Source organism: Dermacentor silvarum, chromosome 2, assembly GCF_013339745.2.
Source record: "Dermacentor silvarum isolate Dsil-2018 chromosome 2, BIME_Dsil_1.4, whole genome shotgun sequence".
Lineage (NCBI taxonomy): Eukaryota > Metazoa > Arthropoda > Arachnida > Ixodida > Ixodidae > Dermacentor > Dermacentor silvarum.
The window spans coordinates 227,754,808-227,772,315 of record NC_051155.1 but is presented as its reverse complement, the minus strand read 5'-3'; the positions used below and the strand labels follow the sequence as shown (position 1 = coordinate 227,772,315).

The 17,508-nt window shown below is 43.4% G+C and overlaps 3 protein-coding genes across 4 annotated transcripts in view; 2 read left to right on the top strand and 1 right to left on the bottom strand.

Moving 5' to 3' along the window:
- The window catches only part of LOC119442806 (bifunctional coenzyme A synthase), a 34,901-nt gene extending 27,856 nt beyond the window's left edge, over nucleotides 1-7,045 (top strand). Inside the window, exons 9-10 of one of the 2 annotated variants that reach the window (XM_049662403.1) lie at nucleotides 2,648-3,773; nucleotides 5,781-7,045. In XM_049662403.1, the coding sequence (XP_049518360.1) occupies nucleotides 2,648-2,710 (63 nt within the window). In that variant the 3' untranslated portion in view covers nucleotides 2,711-3,773; nucleotides 5,781-7,045. Of the gene's footprint in view, nucleotides 1-2,647; nucleotides 3,986-5,780 lie in introns of both variants that reach the window. The other variant, XM_049662402.1, reaches the window with a different exon arrangement.
- Nucleotides 7,046-7,132: 87 nt separating this feature from the next.
- On the bottom strand, nucleotides 7,133-8,153 carry LOC119442807 (probable tRNA(His) guanylyltransferase). Its single transcript, XM_037707836.2, has one exon. The coding sequence runs from the start codon at nucleotides 8,067-8,069 to the stop codon at nucleotides 7,152-7,154; it is 918 nt and encodes a 305-aa protein (XP_037563764.1). The 5' UTR covers nucleotides 8,070-8,153; the 3' UTR covers nucleotides 7,133-7,151.
- Nucleotides 8,154-8,527: 374 nt separating this feature from the next.
- LOC119442805 (cullin-3-like) overlaps nucleotides 8,528-17,508 on the top strand; it is a 56,095-nt gene continuing 47,114 nt past the window's right edge. Inside the window, exons 1-2 of the mRNA XM_037707832.2 lie at nucleotides 8,528-8,966; nucleotides 16,881-17,078. Of these exons, the coding sequence (XP_037563760.1) occupies nucleotides 8,913-8,966; nucleotides 16,881-17,078 (252 nt within the window). The 5' untranslated portion in view covers nucleotides 8,528-8,912. The remainder of the gene's footprint in view (nucleotides 8,967-16,880; nucleotides 17,079-17,508) is intronic.

Sequence of the window (17,508 nt, the reverse complement as noted above, 5' to 3'; positions counted from 1 at the left end):
CGCTTTTCAGACCGTAACAGTTCAACAAACTAACACAAGGTGCACAAACAATGTCATAGCTAGGGCAGCTCCTACAGCAGCAGCCTCCATGTAGATTGGATTGGATTATACCAATTTTCAACAGCAGTGCAAATAGCTTGTCTCAATTGCAGTTTTATTGTGATAGCAATTATATGGACACTTCCACCGGATTTCTGCCGTCGGCGTCGCCGTGAGGTTCCGTATAGATAAAATCTTCGCCGCGCGCTGTATGCCCGAGCGGAAGCGTGCGGGCACGCACGCTGTCACGGAGAGCGAACGCACTCAATCTCCCATGCGCAAACAAGGAAGCGGGAAGCGAGCGCCGAAGGGAACGGGGGGGGGGGGGGCACTTTTATTCTGCCAACAACCGCGCGCGTCGCTGGCCCGCACCGTCTCTTATCTCCACACGGCTCTGACCTTTATGCGCTGTGCATTCGCCGCTCAGTTTCCGTTGAAGTGATAGACCGCACGTACCTTCGCCCGCTGCGGCGTATATGCGCTTGCTGCCAGCGTTTTGACAGTCGCTGTCTGCAGTCATTCAGTGTGATCTATTCATGTTTGTTTGTGCGCGCTCACACTACAGTTAGTAATAGTCGGGCCACATTTTCCAACGCACGCTACACATGCAATGCTGCCCGGATCGGCAGTGCAGCGCTACAGGTGTGTCCCTTCGCACGCGCTGCCCACGGGCAGCGCTTCTCATCAACACCACCGTTTCACACGCGCCTTCTCGTGGTCATCCAGTCTCTCTTCATATCGGTCTACTTACGCCGCAGCACACCTGCTTACTTAATCAGCTCATGTTTACTACAATTCATATTGCTACCAAAGCCGCTCACCTTACTTGGTATGACATTGCTGTGTTGCTATCGCATTCATTGCTTTGCCCTTAGGGCGAAACTGTGACATTTTTTTGTTTCATACTCTGTTCTAACATGCATGTTATTTTGTATTTAATTTTTCCAGGAGGCGTGTGTTAGAATTTGAGTAAATATGGTTTGCTTCACGCACACAGGAATTAAAACCAAGGAGGGTCCCAGTATAATTTCAGAGGCATTGCGAACAGTGTCATTCTAGGCCCCATTTTTGTGGGGGGCACTGACAATGTCATCAGTGTTGCTGTTGCCAATAGTGGACTTGTTCATCTCTGTGGCTTAAAGACATTACTTGTGGGGATGCGCGACTCTCATGCGTCCCCTGATGTTGTTTTCCCCGTATGTCTCCTGTAGTCCGGCTTCTCCGCGTGGCTAAGCCCGCGGCGGTCGTAGTGGTTGCGGCGCATTGCGGGAGATGGCGCACATGTCGCGATGCTAACGCCGCCGAACGGCGGGGTGACTTGGGAGAGAAAGGTCGAGGGCGCTTGCTCTTTGGGTTGGGATCGGTGAGCGACGCGGACGTGTCGTGTGGCTCGGAGCGGGGCACCGGTATGGACGAACACGGATCGTTCGAACGTGCCACCGTTCGCGTGACCGTACACGTGAACGACTAGGCGATGGTATCATAGCATGGGGTGAACATATTCGCTCACTATCCGGTCGCGGTGAGTCGGACTTCCTTGATTTGTCGCGCGCCCATGTGAATGTTCTATTGGTTGTAATTCGGCTAGTGTGCATTAGTGTATGAAAGGTGCAATAAATGCCCTTTTGATTGCTTACACTACTGTGTTGTTGTTCCTTTGTCCCAAGAGCACATGTGACACCCCACATACTGCAGCTCTCACAGTACCTGAAATGGCATTTGCTGTCGCTGCCTCTGTGAGCATATGGAGATCAATGAAGATTTTATTTGACATGGTGTGCTCATGGGTTTGAACAAGATGCTTGAGACAGAAAAAGGCTTGCTATTGCTCACTTGCAGCCATTAGAGGCCTCGGTTGGGAACCACAGAGAAGCAGTGTTTCTCTGTAGGCAGAAGAAAACTTCATTCACTGGTGACTCTAGTTCGAGCCCAAGTATGTGGAGCAAGCGCTTACTAAGGTAATGGAGAAGTGGCGGTGAGGAGGCGTCCCTTAAGCAGAAGCGCTTACGAGCACCATCATATAGCGTGATTTCCAGGTCTGTTCTCAGTTATCTTCATTGTTGGGTTCCTGGAAACTTAGTCACCATGCGGAAAAGCACAATGTTGTGTACCGGTATTTGCATGAAGTATCAAGATGGGACAAGCTTGTTTAACTCGGAGTGCGTAAGGAACAAGGCGTTCTTTCCCTTGGACTTTTTTTTTCTGCCTCTGACAGCTGAGCAAGAGCGCTATCCACTGAACATTGGAAATGACTGCTGAAAAACAAATAACCAGTGGCAAAGCAAAGGAAGCCCGAGTGATCACAAAACCTTTTTAAAGCTGCTCTAGGTTGGATAGTGAAATCCATCACGAGCATAAGAACTGAAAACTGTAAATTTCTGTGCTTTTACTCCCCGTTGATTTTGTAGTGTGTGCAAGTTTATGCAGATGCACTAGCTGTGCATCAGAAAATGCAATTTTTATTTATTTCATGACAGCTGGCCCTGAGCTGCTGGTACTGTGATATTTCAAATTTATGCATAAAAAACTGAATAGTAGAATGTTAATCATTGGCAAAGCACAGTAAATGAGGTTTTTCATCTGCAATTCAATATTTGTTTAATTTCAGGTGGCAAAAGCATGGAATGAACTTCAAGCATTCTTAGGCAAGAAGAAGTCATCGGCTCTGTAATCGCCGTTTCTGTACAGAAACATTTCTCCAGTCTCATCTCTGGCGTTCATGTGGGTAGTGCTGTACGCATGCGTGGGGATTAGCAATCATGTCAGCATGGACTTTCATTGAGGCAATCACTGGACTAACTCGATAAATGGAGAAGATTCTCTGTGTTCATGAAGAGGTGCATGAACCTGTGATACCGGCACCATAACCGAGAGACAAAGTTAGAGGCAGCTGCCCTCTGATAATTATATTTCCGATTCATGTATGATTCAAGATATGCAACGTATGAGCAATTAAAGTATATATATATATATATATATATATATATATATATATATAAATGTATTTTTTCTTAGGTATATGCATAGACTCATTTCATAAGCATTATGTACAAAGAGCGAGTACGTTGATAACACATTTTTAGGTAGTGCTGTTGCATGGTCAGACAAGTTTCTGCTTGAATGCCGCAAGTATAGAGTTATACTTTATAAGGTGTTAGTGAATTTTGCTTTTTGTGCGTTGAATACAGTCAGCATTGTCTGGCTCATGTTGCCATATCTGTGAAATAAGCTGGTGTGGGCCACAAGATCATTGCTGTGTGTACAGCACCATGCATTCAGGAGCAATGTGTACCATCTTGTACTGTGATCAGACTTATGATGAGAACTGGTAGAATTATGACCACTGCAGGTATCAAGGCATATATTTTACAGAGGGGGAAATATTTCACGTGTGCTACGTTATTGCATCATGCTTTTATTGCTCCCCTAATTGCACACTAATGTGGTGCAGCCAGTGCATCTGTAAGTGGTCACACATAACCTACCAGCAAATATTCAGTGTCTCATTTGCGACAGTCCTTGCTTACATTTATGGCAAGGATAATCAAATTTTTTTTAGGCTTTTAATCATTGTTGATGTTTTTTTTTTCTTTTGCAAAGATTATGCTAAAACAGCTCCATTGTAATCCATGATAAAAATCTTTTATAAATAAGGTTAACAGCAGCAAGCAGGCAGTTTTAAGTAGTGCAAGTATGAATGAAATAGCAATTACAATTTCGCATGTTCTGCTAAGGTACATCTAGAAAGTGTAAATTTTACGGTGCTGCATTTGTTTATGTTGATGGCAAAGTGTTAACTGAACACCTTTCATTAAATGCGCAATGTTTCAAGGAACAGGATGCACCAGATGAGTTATGTGGATATACATTACATTTTAGCATGTATGTTGTCAAACAGGCTGTGGAAGCCACCGTTACTATAGCCTCTTTCGCATGTTCTGCTAAGGTCACGGAGTAAGATAAACAGGAGCGCCAACTCCGCTGCCCCGCAACGCATTCGCTCGGGACAAACCGTGCAACGCAAATTATACATCGCGTAGCGCCATCTGTCGAGGCGCGTGGAAAACACTCAACAGCTTGCTTCCATGTGCGCATGCGCCGAGTGGCAGAGACGGGCGGCGACGGCGGCGCAGAACCGGCAGCGCGGCACCCTTAGAGCGTGTCTGCTACAAACGTGGACCTTCTGCCATCTCAATTTGACAGCAAACACAAAAAATATACGTGCACAAATAATAACAGCGCAAATAAACACACGGTAGCGCTTTTATGCATGCATACGAAACATTTTTAGATGTCTTTAGAGGAAACGAGACGATAAATGATGCTGTACAAAAAGATACAACAGAAGTACTTGTTTTTCACTCCTCTACGTCTGTGCGGAAGCGAAGGTGCGAAATTTTCGTCTTCCTCGCTTTGTTTACCATGTCTGCAGTATGTTTATTCATGCCTGACGGAACAAGGTATCTTGATACTTGTGCGTGAAGAGACTGAGCAACAGGACAGTGTTTTGTTCCCAGCTGTAAATCTGGGTATGGCAAAGGACGCGAGAAGTTTTCGCTCTTCGCGACGCCATCTGATCTTCAACTACGGCACCAGTGGCGTCAAAAAATTCCTGAAGGTAAGCGAGCGCTTAAAGCAATGGACAAAATATGTTCGCGACACTTCGAGCAGCAGCTTATTCTTGATAGTTACTTCAGCAAAGACAAAGGCGATGTCCTACTAGATGTAAAGAAAGTACCTCGACTTCGAAGCGGAGCCATTCCTTCAATTTATTTAGGGAAGCCTGGCGTAGCTCAATGATGCTGAATGCCAGGAGGAACCAGAAGACAACAATGCGGAAGGACGAGAGGAGCTCAATTTAAATTTGTCTACAACTACACACAGTGCAGGTGCCTTTCCTTGTCCAGAGACATGCCGTAATGTAGAGAGAGAGAAAGAAAGGGAAAGAAAGACAAGGAGGTTAGCCAGTGTAAATACCAGCTGGCTACCCTGTAAATTCTCAGCCTCGCCTTCGAGATGATTCCCCTAGTTATGCAGACACATATTCAGAGCTTCTCTTGCGAAATAATAAGCAGGAAACATTGGCAGGAATTGCCAATTATTATGTTTAATGAGAATGTAGGGATTCTGCTCATAAGAGAACCGGGCGAAACGAAAAGCACTGCGAGAAACAAAGAAGCAAGCGAAGCATCTTAGCACTTGATAAAAGTGCACAAAAGTGATAAACGTCAGCTTTTCCATAAAAACTTATTTTTGCTGTCGTCTGTCATTGCTTGAGACCACCCGAACTGCCGTTATATCGCCTTACCATTTGCTATAGTTTTTCTTTACGTCTTAGTTTTCGTAATTTGTTTATTTTCTGTTCCTGTGCCTTGTAAAGTTCCATGTAGGCCACCTGACAAATGCCCTGCATTTGGCCTGTATAAAATAAATTAAATAAAATGATACATGACTTGTTTCTCCTGCTAAAGTCACTCCGTGAACCGCAAGAGCTATGTACGCTACAGGCATCAGGGCGTGCGCGGAGCAGACGCAAAACGGATATGCAAGCAGGTGCCGCGAGAGAGTCCCCGCGCCTTTGCTCCTTCGGTTTGTTGGGCCCGCCTCTCCGCTGCCGAGTTTTTCATCATTCGTAGCGCCGTCTGGCGAACACACCGTGAAGGAGGAGCCGGCGTTGCAGAATGTGTCCCTTCCAGACGAGCGGAGTCGGCGCTCCTGTCTTATCTTACTCCGTGGCTAAGGTACATCTAAAAAGTGTAAATGTTATGGTGCTGCATTTGTTTATGTTGATGGCAAGGTGTTTTCTGAACACCTTTCATTAAATGCACAATGTTTCAAGGAATAAGACGCACCAGATGAGTTATGTAATTTCAGCATGTATGTTGTTAAACAGGCTGTGCAAGTCACCGTTACTATAGTCCCTTGTGAAGATTCCGCTAAAGCAGCATTTGAATGGCACCAGGGTCCAGTAGATATTTTTGAATGCACCAAGGATTCATTAAGAAAAACTTCATTTGTGACCTGTTAACGAATTATCTGCTAAATGTGTGAAAAATATCTAAATTTAGCCGGTAACCTCATAAAATAGCAACGCTGTTTTAAACTATATGTGCTGACAGTGTTCTAAGCAGTTATGAATGAGCAAGCTTGGCACAGCTTTAACTATTTTGTCAGCCCCAAATATCCAATGTATGTTCGTAGTTCCGGGTGTACAACTACCTTTGGTGTTTTTCTAAGGTTCTAGGACTGAGCATACTGAAGTGCAACCTGACCTAGCTAATTTCTTTAACATGCAGAGAGCACCAAGCAAAAGCTGTGGCATGGCACAATCAAGAGCACATGCCATTGTGTAGCAGAAGATCATTATTTGGAACACCAGTAATGTAGTGCGAGCTTAATATGAGGTAGTGCCTGGTTGCTAATGCTGAGAATGCTGCATTCAGTGACACCTTGTTTCAAACAGAATGGAGTCCGAATTCATTTGGTGTTGTTCATAGACATTAAGTTAGCAACAAGGTAAAGAATCCAAAAATTTGTGTTCCAATTTATGATGACACCACTTATGCTCATGGGATCACTTAAAGCTAATAAATAAGCAGTCAAGATATCTATGTATTTACAGTCCTTAAATGTGGAAAGTCAGAGTTCAAGTGTGTGAACTTCACTGTATTATGAAAGCTGTTTGCTTCACTTTGGGAGACAGTGAAAAATGCGATTAGAGAAACTTTGGCAATGGTCACTTTAAACTATGCAAGAGTGCAAATTTTACAATTATGCAAGCACCATATTATGTATAAAAAGCTGCGCACTTACAGTATGATTTATGGCTTGCACTTCACACATTCTTATATTTTGCACAAATGCAGGCAATTACTATGACAGTGAAGTGCTCGTATTTGCAGACACACTTTCTGTGCAATATTTTTTGTGGCTGTGAGTGCATGTCATTACTGTGGAAAGATAGGTGAATTATAAGCTGAAATAAAGACATGTTTTGGGCGTGGGACTTGTTGTCAAGTGCCTTATTTCATGTAACAGTCACTGAAGCTGCGAAAGGTTCATGGTGATCTATTCACTATCTGCCTGCGAGAAAAACGTATTAAAAACTCAATTTATTCCGCCAATAAGTGGGGGTACTTGCTCCAGAAGTTCTTCTGAATTATATCAACGTTTAGTGCCGTTATTCTGTACACCTTCGCCTGCTTGCGGTTCTTAAATGCTTTCGAACCGTCTCCTGACGACTCCTCGTCCATGGCCTCGCGAACGACGACGGTGCCCTTGCGATATAATGCTGGAAGGTTGTTGTAATTGGTCTTAAACTCCTGGAAAAGTATCTCATTCTTGTCCGACGAGACGGTGCCTCGCAACCTCTCTTCAGCCTGCCTAGTAGTGAGGCCCCCTTCCTGCACGAGTGCCCAGAAGACAGTGTTGTAGAGGTTGTTGATGTGGCAGTCGGCCTGCCGCCAGCTTAGATAGTCCATAAGATTTGCGTCGCTCGGGTACAAAACAACTCTGCCGTCAAACGATGGCGGGTACTGGATGGGGCTAGAGAAAAACGAGGGCCAGTAGAACAAGTACGAAGACGTGAACAAACTGCAGACGTTTGTCATGATTTTGCTTGCCCTACGGTTGTAGAGCTCGGCGTTCTTTTTGAATACAAAGCTGTACTCGTCGCTCTGTCCGTACGCTATAGAGATCTCGCCGAACTCCTCCATGACGCGCTCCGCACAGCGCGTCATCAAGTCAAGGGCACGCTTGTCGTTGGGTTTTTCGAAGCCGTGGACGTCCGAAAACTTGTGGAAGGCCTTCCCGTCAATGCGCGTGACAATCCAGCAGTTTGGCAAGCACTTGTCATCGGCTTCGAATTGACGGACATATTCAAATTTACTTTTAGCCATTTTGCCAACGTTGCTACTGAAGAACGGTGCGGCGGGCGGAAAGTCAGTTTGGAGCAACGCACGCCGTTGGCAAGACGATGGTCGTACCTTTCTGAGAGCTAAAACACGCAATGACCGCGTAAAATGGGACATATCACAAATCTAACTCATTCCTCTCGATTGCGCGCGCAAACCAGAGAAGGGAGCACACACACCACATGTCACACACAAGCAGCACAACACCGGAAGTGCTACAGAACAAACCGGAAGTTGTTAGGCGCCACCTATGTACTGTTGGTGCGTATTATACTTTCGGAATGTTTTCGAAAAAAAAAAAAAAGTTCCTACAAAGCTTTTGCTGCCAAAAGTTTGTCAGATGTACTATTTGTCAACTGAAATGTATAAATATATGTATGTCTGTAATATTTACATCTTTCTTGGAAGATAATTTTGACTAAGAGAATATTTTCGAATTTATCACTGTTTAAACTACTAATGCGGGCTAAATAAAAAGTACGCTTGGTATAAGAATAAATCTAGCTTTGTAGACAGAGGTACTTTAAAGAATTGTGTTAAATCAGCTGCAGTCCAAGTGCATAAATTGACATCTGAGGAACTTTTTCTGTGGCTCGGCATAGAGCAGCTGAATAATCTGGTCGGACACGCAAACCTGCGTCTCTGGTCACGTTGATGTAAAATTCCTCAAGTTCGGCATTGCGTGGAAACCCCAGGGTTCCCATGGAAGCGTCCTAATCTTTTATATGTGCACAGTGGTTACTGCAACTTTTTTTTACTGTGCTAGTTTTTGCTGAACTGCAGAGCATAAGTGCAAGTTCAAAGTCGGTCATGGCAGTGGCTACAGTGCGCGAGTGCTAAGCCTGTCAGAACAGTTGTTTACTGATGTCGGTGGCTGGGAACTACGCTAGAACGGTCGCCTAGAGCTTTCTCCGTGGATGCGTGCGCTCGTCTGAGTTCTTGCCGTGTCCTGAACGCACAATGAGCTTGAAGCCCGGCAAGAAGGATACCAAAATGCGTATCCGAGCATTTCCTGTGAGTGTCTCGAAACCTTTTACTTCGATCACTTCTAAGCCTAATGTGCTTTCATAAAGTGGTTTTAGCGGCTAAGAAAACTAGAACATGAATTGTGTTTGGCAAGTAACGCGATTAATACGCCAAGGCTGTGCCGTGGGTTTCATTGAAGTGATTCTTCGGCAGCTGTGATATCGAAGTTTTGTGTCTAGCCCGGTGAAAGTTGTGGATTAACTAGTGCTGCTCTACTCAGTTGTTTATGAAATACTTTGTTTTTCTAGTTGTAAACAATGTGTGCAACCATATTTTGTAGAGACACACCCCCACGATATTATACTGACTTCATGGCATTGCGATCAAGGTTAACGTTGCACCGAATAAAAGTTTTCTTGATCTGAAAGGCCTGCCTCGGTTCGGCGATATTCGTAGGAATGTATAGATGCTCTAGTTTAGCACCTAACTGTGGCTTCAAAAACTTCCTTTCCGACAGAAACGTTGGACAATTCTCCGACATTGACATTGCTAGCACAGTGGAACGAGCGTCGTTTTGTTCCATCAGCAATAACAGCTTTATATAGGCGGTCGTTGATGTTGCTGAATGCTCAAAAGGCATTTGAACCTCTATGCATTGGTCCTGATTTAACTCTCAAATCGGTAAAATGCCCGCACGTGCATTTTTGTCTCTCGGGCAGCACGCTTTATCGTGCTTCGTTGCCGGCCTTTTCCTCTCTTGCATAAGTTTCGAATGAAAGTCCAAGGCCGGTTTATCGAGAGACGGCGACCACAGCCGGTCGCGCCGGCGACAAGCCCCAAATATGACTTGTCAGACCTAGGTAGTACGCGAGGTGATAACGTTAGCCTGTATTTTTGGCTCCTAGCGAAATATGAAGAAATAACATGGCGTTTTACACTACTGGGACATAATCTTTTTAGTCATATTTCAACTTTGCGTCACCTACCACACCCATATATTTGGTGATTGCTGACTATGAGGGCACCAGACGGTTTCCTCAATATGCCGTTTTACAACTGTTCTTCAGCACCGTTCACAAATAGCTTGGGTGACTTATGCAGGCCTTAGTGTGATTGAAACAGCAGTGAAAATTTACAAAGTTCAGTGTTCTCATAGAAGATTGCATTTCACTTGCTGAAGTTTACAACTAGTTTTAACGTAAATACTTTGTTCTGCTTGTTTTCAGCAAATTCTAAATGCCTAAGCTACCATTGTAGTTGCGGCAGATTAAGTCTTCCACTTGCTAAACTCGTGTTTCCGTTTTAGGTCTATTTGTGGCATCAATATTAAGTTTTGCTTTTGGGTTGCGGACAGCCATTAGAAACACTGGTGTTATAACTATAATCTTGATCTTGATGTCTACTCTGGCTACAAGCATACACAGTGTGTGTGTATTTACAAAGCTGCTCCTTTTCATTTAATTCCTGTAATGCCCTGCTCACACAGGGTACTTTCGATTACGATTGAGCCCGATCGCGATTGAAAGATGCCTGTATGACTGGTTATCACACTATGTATGCTCATTGGCCTTTGAGCAACTCTGCTAAGGTTATGTACTTAGATTTAAGTGCATTAAATAACCCGTAGCTCTCCACTACGGCATTCCTCATAAGCCACAGTGCAGTTTTAGGCATTAAAACTCCGCAATTTAACACACATGAATGCTTATTGTTAAGACAGGTGTTGTGTAACTAGTTGTAGTGGTAATATACCAAACTTCTAATTGAAGTATTTTTATTCAGTGCATATAGTAAAGGTTGTGTGCTTTAGGAATAAAGTATCCATATCGTGGGATGTAGCAATTGAAAGCGGCATGCGCAGTTTTACTCTGTCAACTAGCAGAAATAGCCATGTCTTGTCACATTTTGTAGGCATTATGTGATAATTCAAGCTTACCATGATATTTTCGAGCTCAACATAAAATAACGGATGGTAAATGTATACAAGAAGTCATCTACCTCAAGAAAATCATAAATAAGTGGTCAAACTTTATTCAAGGGGAGAGCTCTTAAGTTGGGAGAGATGAATAAGCTTGTAAATTAAGGCACAGAAAGAAACAGTAAGCTGTGATCAGAAATTGCGCTTGCTAAGAATTTTGCATTTCTGCTTTGTTAAATGAACAGCCCTGTTTAGGTGGGCAGTTGCTCTTTCTCTACTCTGTCACCAAGACAGTTCGACAACTTTATTTCCTGATCTAGCTTTATAGATAATACAGTTGGAAAAGAGCAAACTGCTTTATTTTATAGTACTTCAAAATCAAATATTCAAATATTCTCCGAAGCAAGTTCGGCATCAAAGAAAGTTTTTTACCCATTCATTCACTGCTATGGCAGGTCACAAAGTGTTTAAAACTTTGTAAAACATGGAACGGTGCACAGAGCTTTGGCACAGGACTCGCACCATGTCCTGGTTTCCTTTCAAAACTTCCTGCCCAAAAGCATCCAAAGAGCACGATTTCAAAAATGCTGTCTTTGAGTGCTGACAAAGTCCTACCATCTGTGTAGTAGAACAAAAAGACCGCAATAAAAATGGCCTTTGAGCACCGAGAAAGGGCTGCCAACTATGTGCTAAAACACACCGAGTGCAATGAACACAGCTAGTAAAGAGTAGTAGGAAAAAAAAAAAGCTTAGTTTAAAAGAAAAACTAAGTGGATGCACTCAGTTCGTCCAAATTGCTTTGAAAACGGGGACATTGCCATGGATGAGCTGGGCTTATTCAAAGCAAAGCTTACCAGCAGCTATACTTGACAAGCTAGTTGACAAGCTAGACTCGAATGGCAGGTGACAGTAGGCTGACAAAATGCATTGCTACTTCAAAAAAAAAAAAAATAGTATGTGTAAGAAGGGCATGAAGTTCTTTGTGTTTACAAAAAAGTGCCTAAGATATATGCAAATTCTAGTGTTCTGACAAAAAGCACAATTTTGGAAACTAATAGCTCAGGTGGTCACAGCTGCAAAAAATTAAGTACTCATTTTATCTGTTTACAGGGGCTTTATTTTATTTGTTCCTTGTGCAACTCAGATGGTGCTGGGCTGTCGCTATCATTGGGATTCATTGGCCACTCAGTGTTATGGACGATGAGTTGAAAAGGAACTGGATTTTTACATAACAAATTGAATGTGCAGTACAGGATGGAGCCCAAAGTTCTGATGTGTGGTGGGGGCTTGCATTTGTGACTTGCATTTTGAATGCTGATCCTGAAACAAACTTTCCATCAACTTTATTGTTTACTGATCACTTTTTTATAAACTGCGAAGCAAGGAACTGAAGTTGGTGATTCTGCAATACAGTTCATCATGTTTCAAGCAAGGCTGGACAAAAGTCAAGCTCTTATTTTTATTCAAAGCGCACCATTGTTTAAATGGCTCTCTCAAATGCAGCACTTAAGTTGTGCTGTCAGCATTTGAGCAGATGCCTATATTTTGACAAGCTTAAACTTTTCCTTGACTACACTTATTAAATTGCTTATATATTGTTGTGCACTGGTATTTTTTCTTCCACAATTAATTTCAGAGCTGCAACTAATGGCTGTTAGACAGGCTAGTTGGTTGGTGGGTTTGTGATACTTGTCACCAGCCTAAACTCAAACGGGACAAAATGTGGTTTATACCACAGATAGACACAAATGATTCACCACAAGACTGCATTAATAACATCCATTTGCATCCTATTTTACCGCAGATTGCTTTCTCATACCTCCTGTAAAGTGCAGTCCACTGTTAAAGGGAATACTATAATGTGTGGCTCTCACATTTTTGGCACTTTAGCCATGAATGTTGGCTGAAGCTATCCTAAGCTTTTTGCACAGAGTTTTTTTTGCAGAGTTGCCAGAGGGAGATATTCTCACATGCTCAGCACTCGTGTTGCATTTATCACTGTCACATTCTACACTGCGTTGTTGTGCATGGGCCAACAAAATTTTTGTAATCTCTTATACGAGGTCTTCAAAGGAGGCCTTAAGAGTACTGACGGGACATTTTCCACTTGACATATTTTTTTTTCCCTGTCAAATGAAGGTTCAATGTGTCTAAACACTGAAAATATTGCCAAGCGTCAAAAAAAAAAAAAAAAAAAAAGCTTACGTAATTTACTGCAATATTTGTTTCTCTGGACCAGTTTCGGTTTTAGTACACAGAAGGTGGATGTGTCATGGCGTCACGATACAGTGTCCCTGTGATAACTGTTGCTGCTATATGCAAGTGCAGCTAGTTACAGACTTACGCACAGCACTCATGTTTATATTTAAGAAATGTCACCACACCTAGCCTTATTTCTACAAGTCTGCAAATTTTGCATTGTTATGATGTCCCATCATGTCGATTAACTTGTGTCAAGTTAAAAGTATCTCATAGGTGTTTCCCAGCCTTCATACTCGCTGAGTGACATATTTTCATGTGCAGGAAGTATGTGATAGAGTTTGCCTCTACAACTTCAAAATATGTGTCAACACTCTTTCAACACAAGATTTGGCAACCTTATTGTGTAGGAGCATGGTGCGAAGTTGATTTTATTATACATCATAGCCGTGATGTTTAAATATTCAGGGTTTTAATTGGTCCATGATGTCAGGATCCAGGTGCTGGTATTGCCGGTGGTCAGAAATTTTTCACCAGCAATGTCACATAAGTGTAACTTTAGGGTATGTGATTGGCAGAAATGTTGGTAAAAAAAGTATCGATTCTCATCTTCTTTTCCACGTAAACCAATGAAGCGCGGGAGGCTTCCTTCGGTGGGGAAATGGAGGGGACATTCATGCGCCAGCATGAATTTTTCCGACCGCAGAAAGCGTCAGTTGCTCCAGTCGGCCTATGAGTGAGGACGTGTAGTGAGTGTTTGTCGGATTTCAGTAAATTGTAAAATGACGGAACAACATGAGAGCGATCTTGCAACAAATTTTGCCGAAAGCGTGGCGATGCCCAAGTGGAAACCATTCGCAAGATTCATCAGGCTTTCGTGGACGATGCCATGAGCACGTCACGGATAGAAGAGTGGTACAACCCCTTCAAAGATGGCTGCACATTAGTGGACAGCGAATTGTGTTCAGGCAGACCCTCAGCAAGCCGAAATGAGAATGTCATTGAGCAAGTGTGGACTTTGGTCATGGAGGACCGTTGCTTCACAGTATGAGAACTTGCGATTGAATAGGGGTAAGCATTGGACCAGTATATTCACTTTTGACCGAGGATTTTGGCACGAGGAGAGTTTCCTCGAAATTTGTGCCGAAACTGTTAACAATGGAGCGAGCAGGAGCAACTCCGTTTGGAAATTGCAAAGGACCTGCTGGACCGTGCAAACAGTAAGCCCAACTTTCTGAACACCATGATCACAGGCGATGAGTCATGGGTTTATGGGTACGACCCAGAAACCAAGATGCAGTCGTCACAGTGGAAACATTCGGCATCCCCGAGGCCCAAAAAAACATGGCAGGTACGCAGCAATCTCAAGGTCATGCAGGCCATTTTTTTCGACTCCCATGGGGTGGTTCATCATGAGTACGCACCACAAGGCCAAACCATCACAAAGGAATACTATTAGAACCTTCTTTGTCACCTTCGTGATGCTGTGCAGCGCAAACGACCAGATTTGTGGGCAAAAAACTTGGCAGCTCCATCATGATAGCGCACCCGCCATTCTACGCATCTGATTCAAGACTTTCTTCGCCGAACACAAAATTCCTGTGATTCGTCAGGCTCCCAGGGATACTCCCCCAACATGGCTCTATATGACTTTTGGCTATTTCCCAAGCTGAAAATGCCGTTGAAAGGAACCCGATTTGAGTCAAGAAAAGACATCATGTGGAATGTGACGGCCCGGCTGATCACCATTTCAAAAGACACATTCCAGAATTGTTTCAAACAAGGGTGGGAGCGCTGGGAGAAGTGTGTGCACTACCAAGGAGACTACTTTGAAGGGGATTAGGGTTTTGTACCACCTAATCTGTAAATGCATTTCTGCTGACCAAAGGTTTGATATTTTTTGAACACACCTCGTATGTCCACGATCTCAAAAAGACTGAAAAAAGACTGAAAAACGATTTCATGTTTGCACTGCCAATTACACACGACAATTGCACATTGCTGCATCTTCTGCGTGTGGCCTCTGAGATGAAGAGAGTAGCATAGATACCACGGCCATCATGGGGGCCATGAGCGATCTGGCATTCAACCTTTGGGAGGGGCCAGCGGGGCATTGCTCCCTTTCACTTCCTTGCCGTCTGTCCTGTGTATCTTCCAGCGCACTAGTGGAAAGAAAGGAGGTGGAAAGCCACTGATTGGTCTGATAACTACATCTAACATCGCTTGCGCTTGAAGGTTTAAAAAAAATATGTTTCGAAAGGAGATTCGGTGAGGCAATAAAATTTAATAGTGATATTCTGATTAGTTAAACTGTTTCAGGGCCCCTTTATCTCCATCTGCATAATGAAACGATGCAAGCATGTACACACATCACAAAATGCTGAACTTACCCCTTTCAGGGCACTAAATTTCCAGAAAGTACATTTTTATTAGCTGTGAATTCTAACCGGAAAAAAAAAAGAAAAAGAAATCTTCATCCAGCACTTCTCTTAGGCACAGTAAAACAATAAACCCGCCGGGGTTGCTTAGTGGTTATGGTGGGCTGCTGACCACTAAGTCGCGGGATCGAATCCCGGCCACGGCGGCCGCATTTTGATGGGGGCAAAATGCAGAAGACACCCGTGCGCTTAGATTTAAGTGCACGTTAAAGAACCCCAGGTGGTCCAAATTAATCCGGAGACCCCCACTACGGCATGCCTCTTAATCAGATGGTGGTTTTGGCACGTAAAACTGCACAATTTTTTTTTTTTCAAGTAAAACTATTTATCGCACTTCACTCGAAGCCTTGTACTCTGACACACTGTAAAAAACTTCACCCACATCGGCTGGGAGCATCGCTGGGTAATTGTCAGCCTGAACCAGCCTGAACACATGCATACAAAAAATTAAATGGAGACCGGAAGCTGGAAGCTATGGTAACGGTTATACCTTGAGTGTCACAATGTAACAGTAAAATATTGTGACATCCTTTAGGTATTTATTGCGTCAGTTCTGTAGGTTTAACTTTTTGTTTAAGACAAACTATAAAAGCAAACTATAGTGTGACCTCCAATCATGGAGACACCTATATTACAGAGGCCATGCTAGCAGCCTTCTCTACTGCTACCGTAATGCTGCTGTTAAGCTGTCCACACAGTGAGCCCTAGGAGCTTGCATCTATTTGCACCAATGGTCACTCCACTGTTAATACAAGATTAAATTTCTTTCAGAATGCTGCTGCGCATGGTTTCTTGTAATTGGGGGGGGGGGGGGGGGATCGCATATTGGCCGCACCAGCACACATGGTTTTATGCATGTATACAAGTCGCACCATTTTATAAGATGCACCGGCAAAAATTTTGCAAAAGAACACCAGAAAATATGGTAGTTCAAGGGATGACCAAGAGATGGTGCAAGTTTTGCACAAGGGATTGTAGAGTGTGTACTGTAGTTGCTGGACGTGGTACGAGGTGGCAGCACTCGGACTGGCGGGTGTATTGTGAGTGGAGACAGATTAAGCTGTGGAGTGATACGTGGAACCGGATAATAAAGAGTGAAAAGCGAAGGGTAGGGTCGTATTGACAGTATTGTACGATTCCTCTGCTAAAAGGTGGCAGATTACGTGATCCTATTTCTGCTATTCCCACTCCATTTGTTGTTGTGTTGCTTTATAAATATGTGCACAGCATGTATGCTGATGCTTAATCTAAGTGGTGCTTCTAAGTCATACTTTGTTCCTGTGGTGCATCTGTCTTCGCACTTTGCATTATGTCGTCTAATTTTCTGTTAGAAAGTTTCATAATTCTAGTACATTGTGTGTTACTCCTCCTCACTCCTCACCAATTAATTTATTTTGTTTTATGCAGATGTCTATGGATGAGAGGTATGTCCAGAACATCTGGGGTCTCCTGCGGAACGCCATCCAGGAGATACAGAAAAAGAACAACAGTGGGTTGAGCTTTGAGGAGCTGTATCGCAATGCATACACCATGGTGTTGCACAAACACGGAGAGCGTCTCTACACAGGACTGAGGGAGGTGGTTACGGAGCATCTAGTGAACAAGGTTTGTGCCTGGAAAAACACCACACTTGGTATTCTGCATGTAATGCTCCCCCGTTAGGATTTATATGAAATGCGCCTGCAGCCACAAAACTTATTTCGTTTGGTTTTGGTACTTCTCAAACAATTTTTGAGAGACTTGTTGTAGCTCTTAAATAATTGTATCTCTCAAAGGGACACTAAAGAGAAAAATGAGTTGACCTTGATAAATTAACCTTCTACAACACCAATAAAGCCACTCTTACCATAAGAAGAGGCTTGGTAATCCAGAAAAGGTACAAAAATGAAAGACTGTTGGCACTGCTACCTTGAAGTTCCCACACCAGCTTGCCGTGACCTCCTTGGATTTTGACTCTGTCTGCTAGGTTCTAGTTAACTCTTTATTGGTAAAAAAAGGACTACATTGTGTTCTAAAGGAGCCAAGGACTGAGCAT

Coding starts and splice junctions, on each gene's coding strand:
- LOC119442807 (XM_037707836.2), bottom strand. CDS start 8,069: ATGTCCCATTTTACGCGGTCATTGCGTGTTTTAGCTCTCAGAAAGGTA.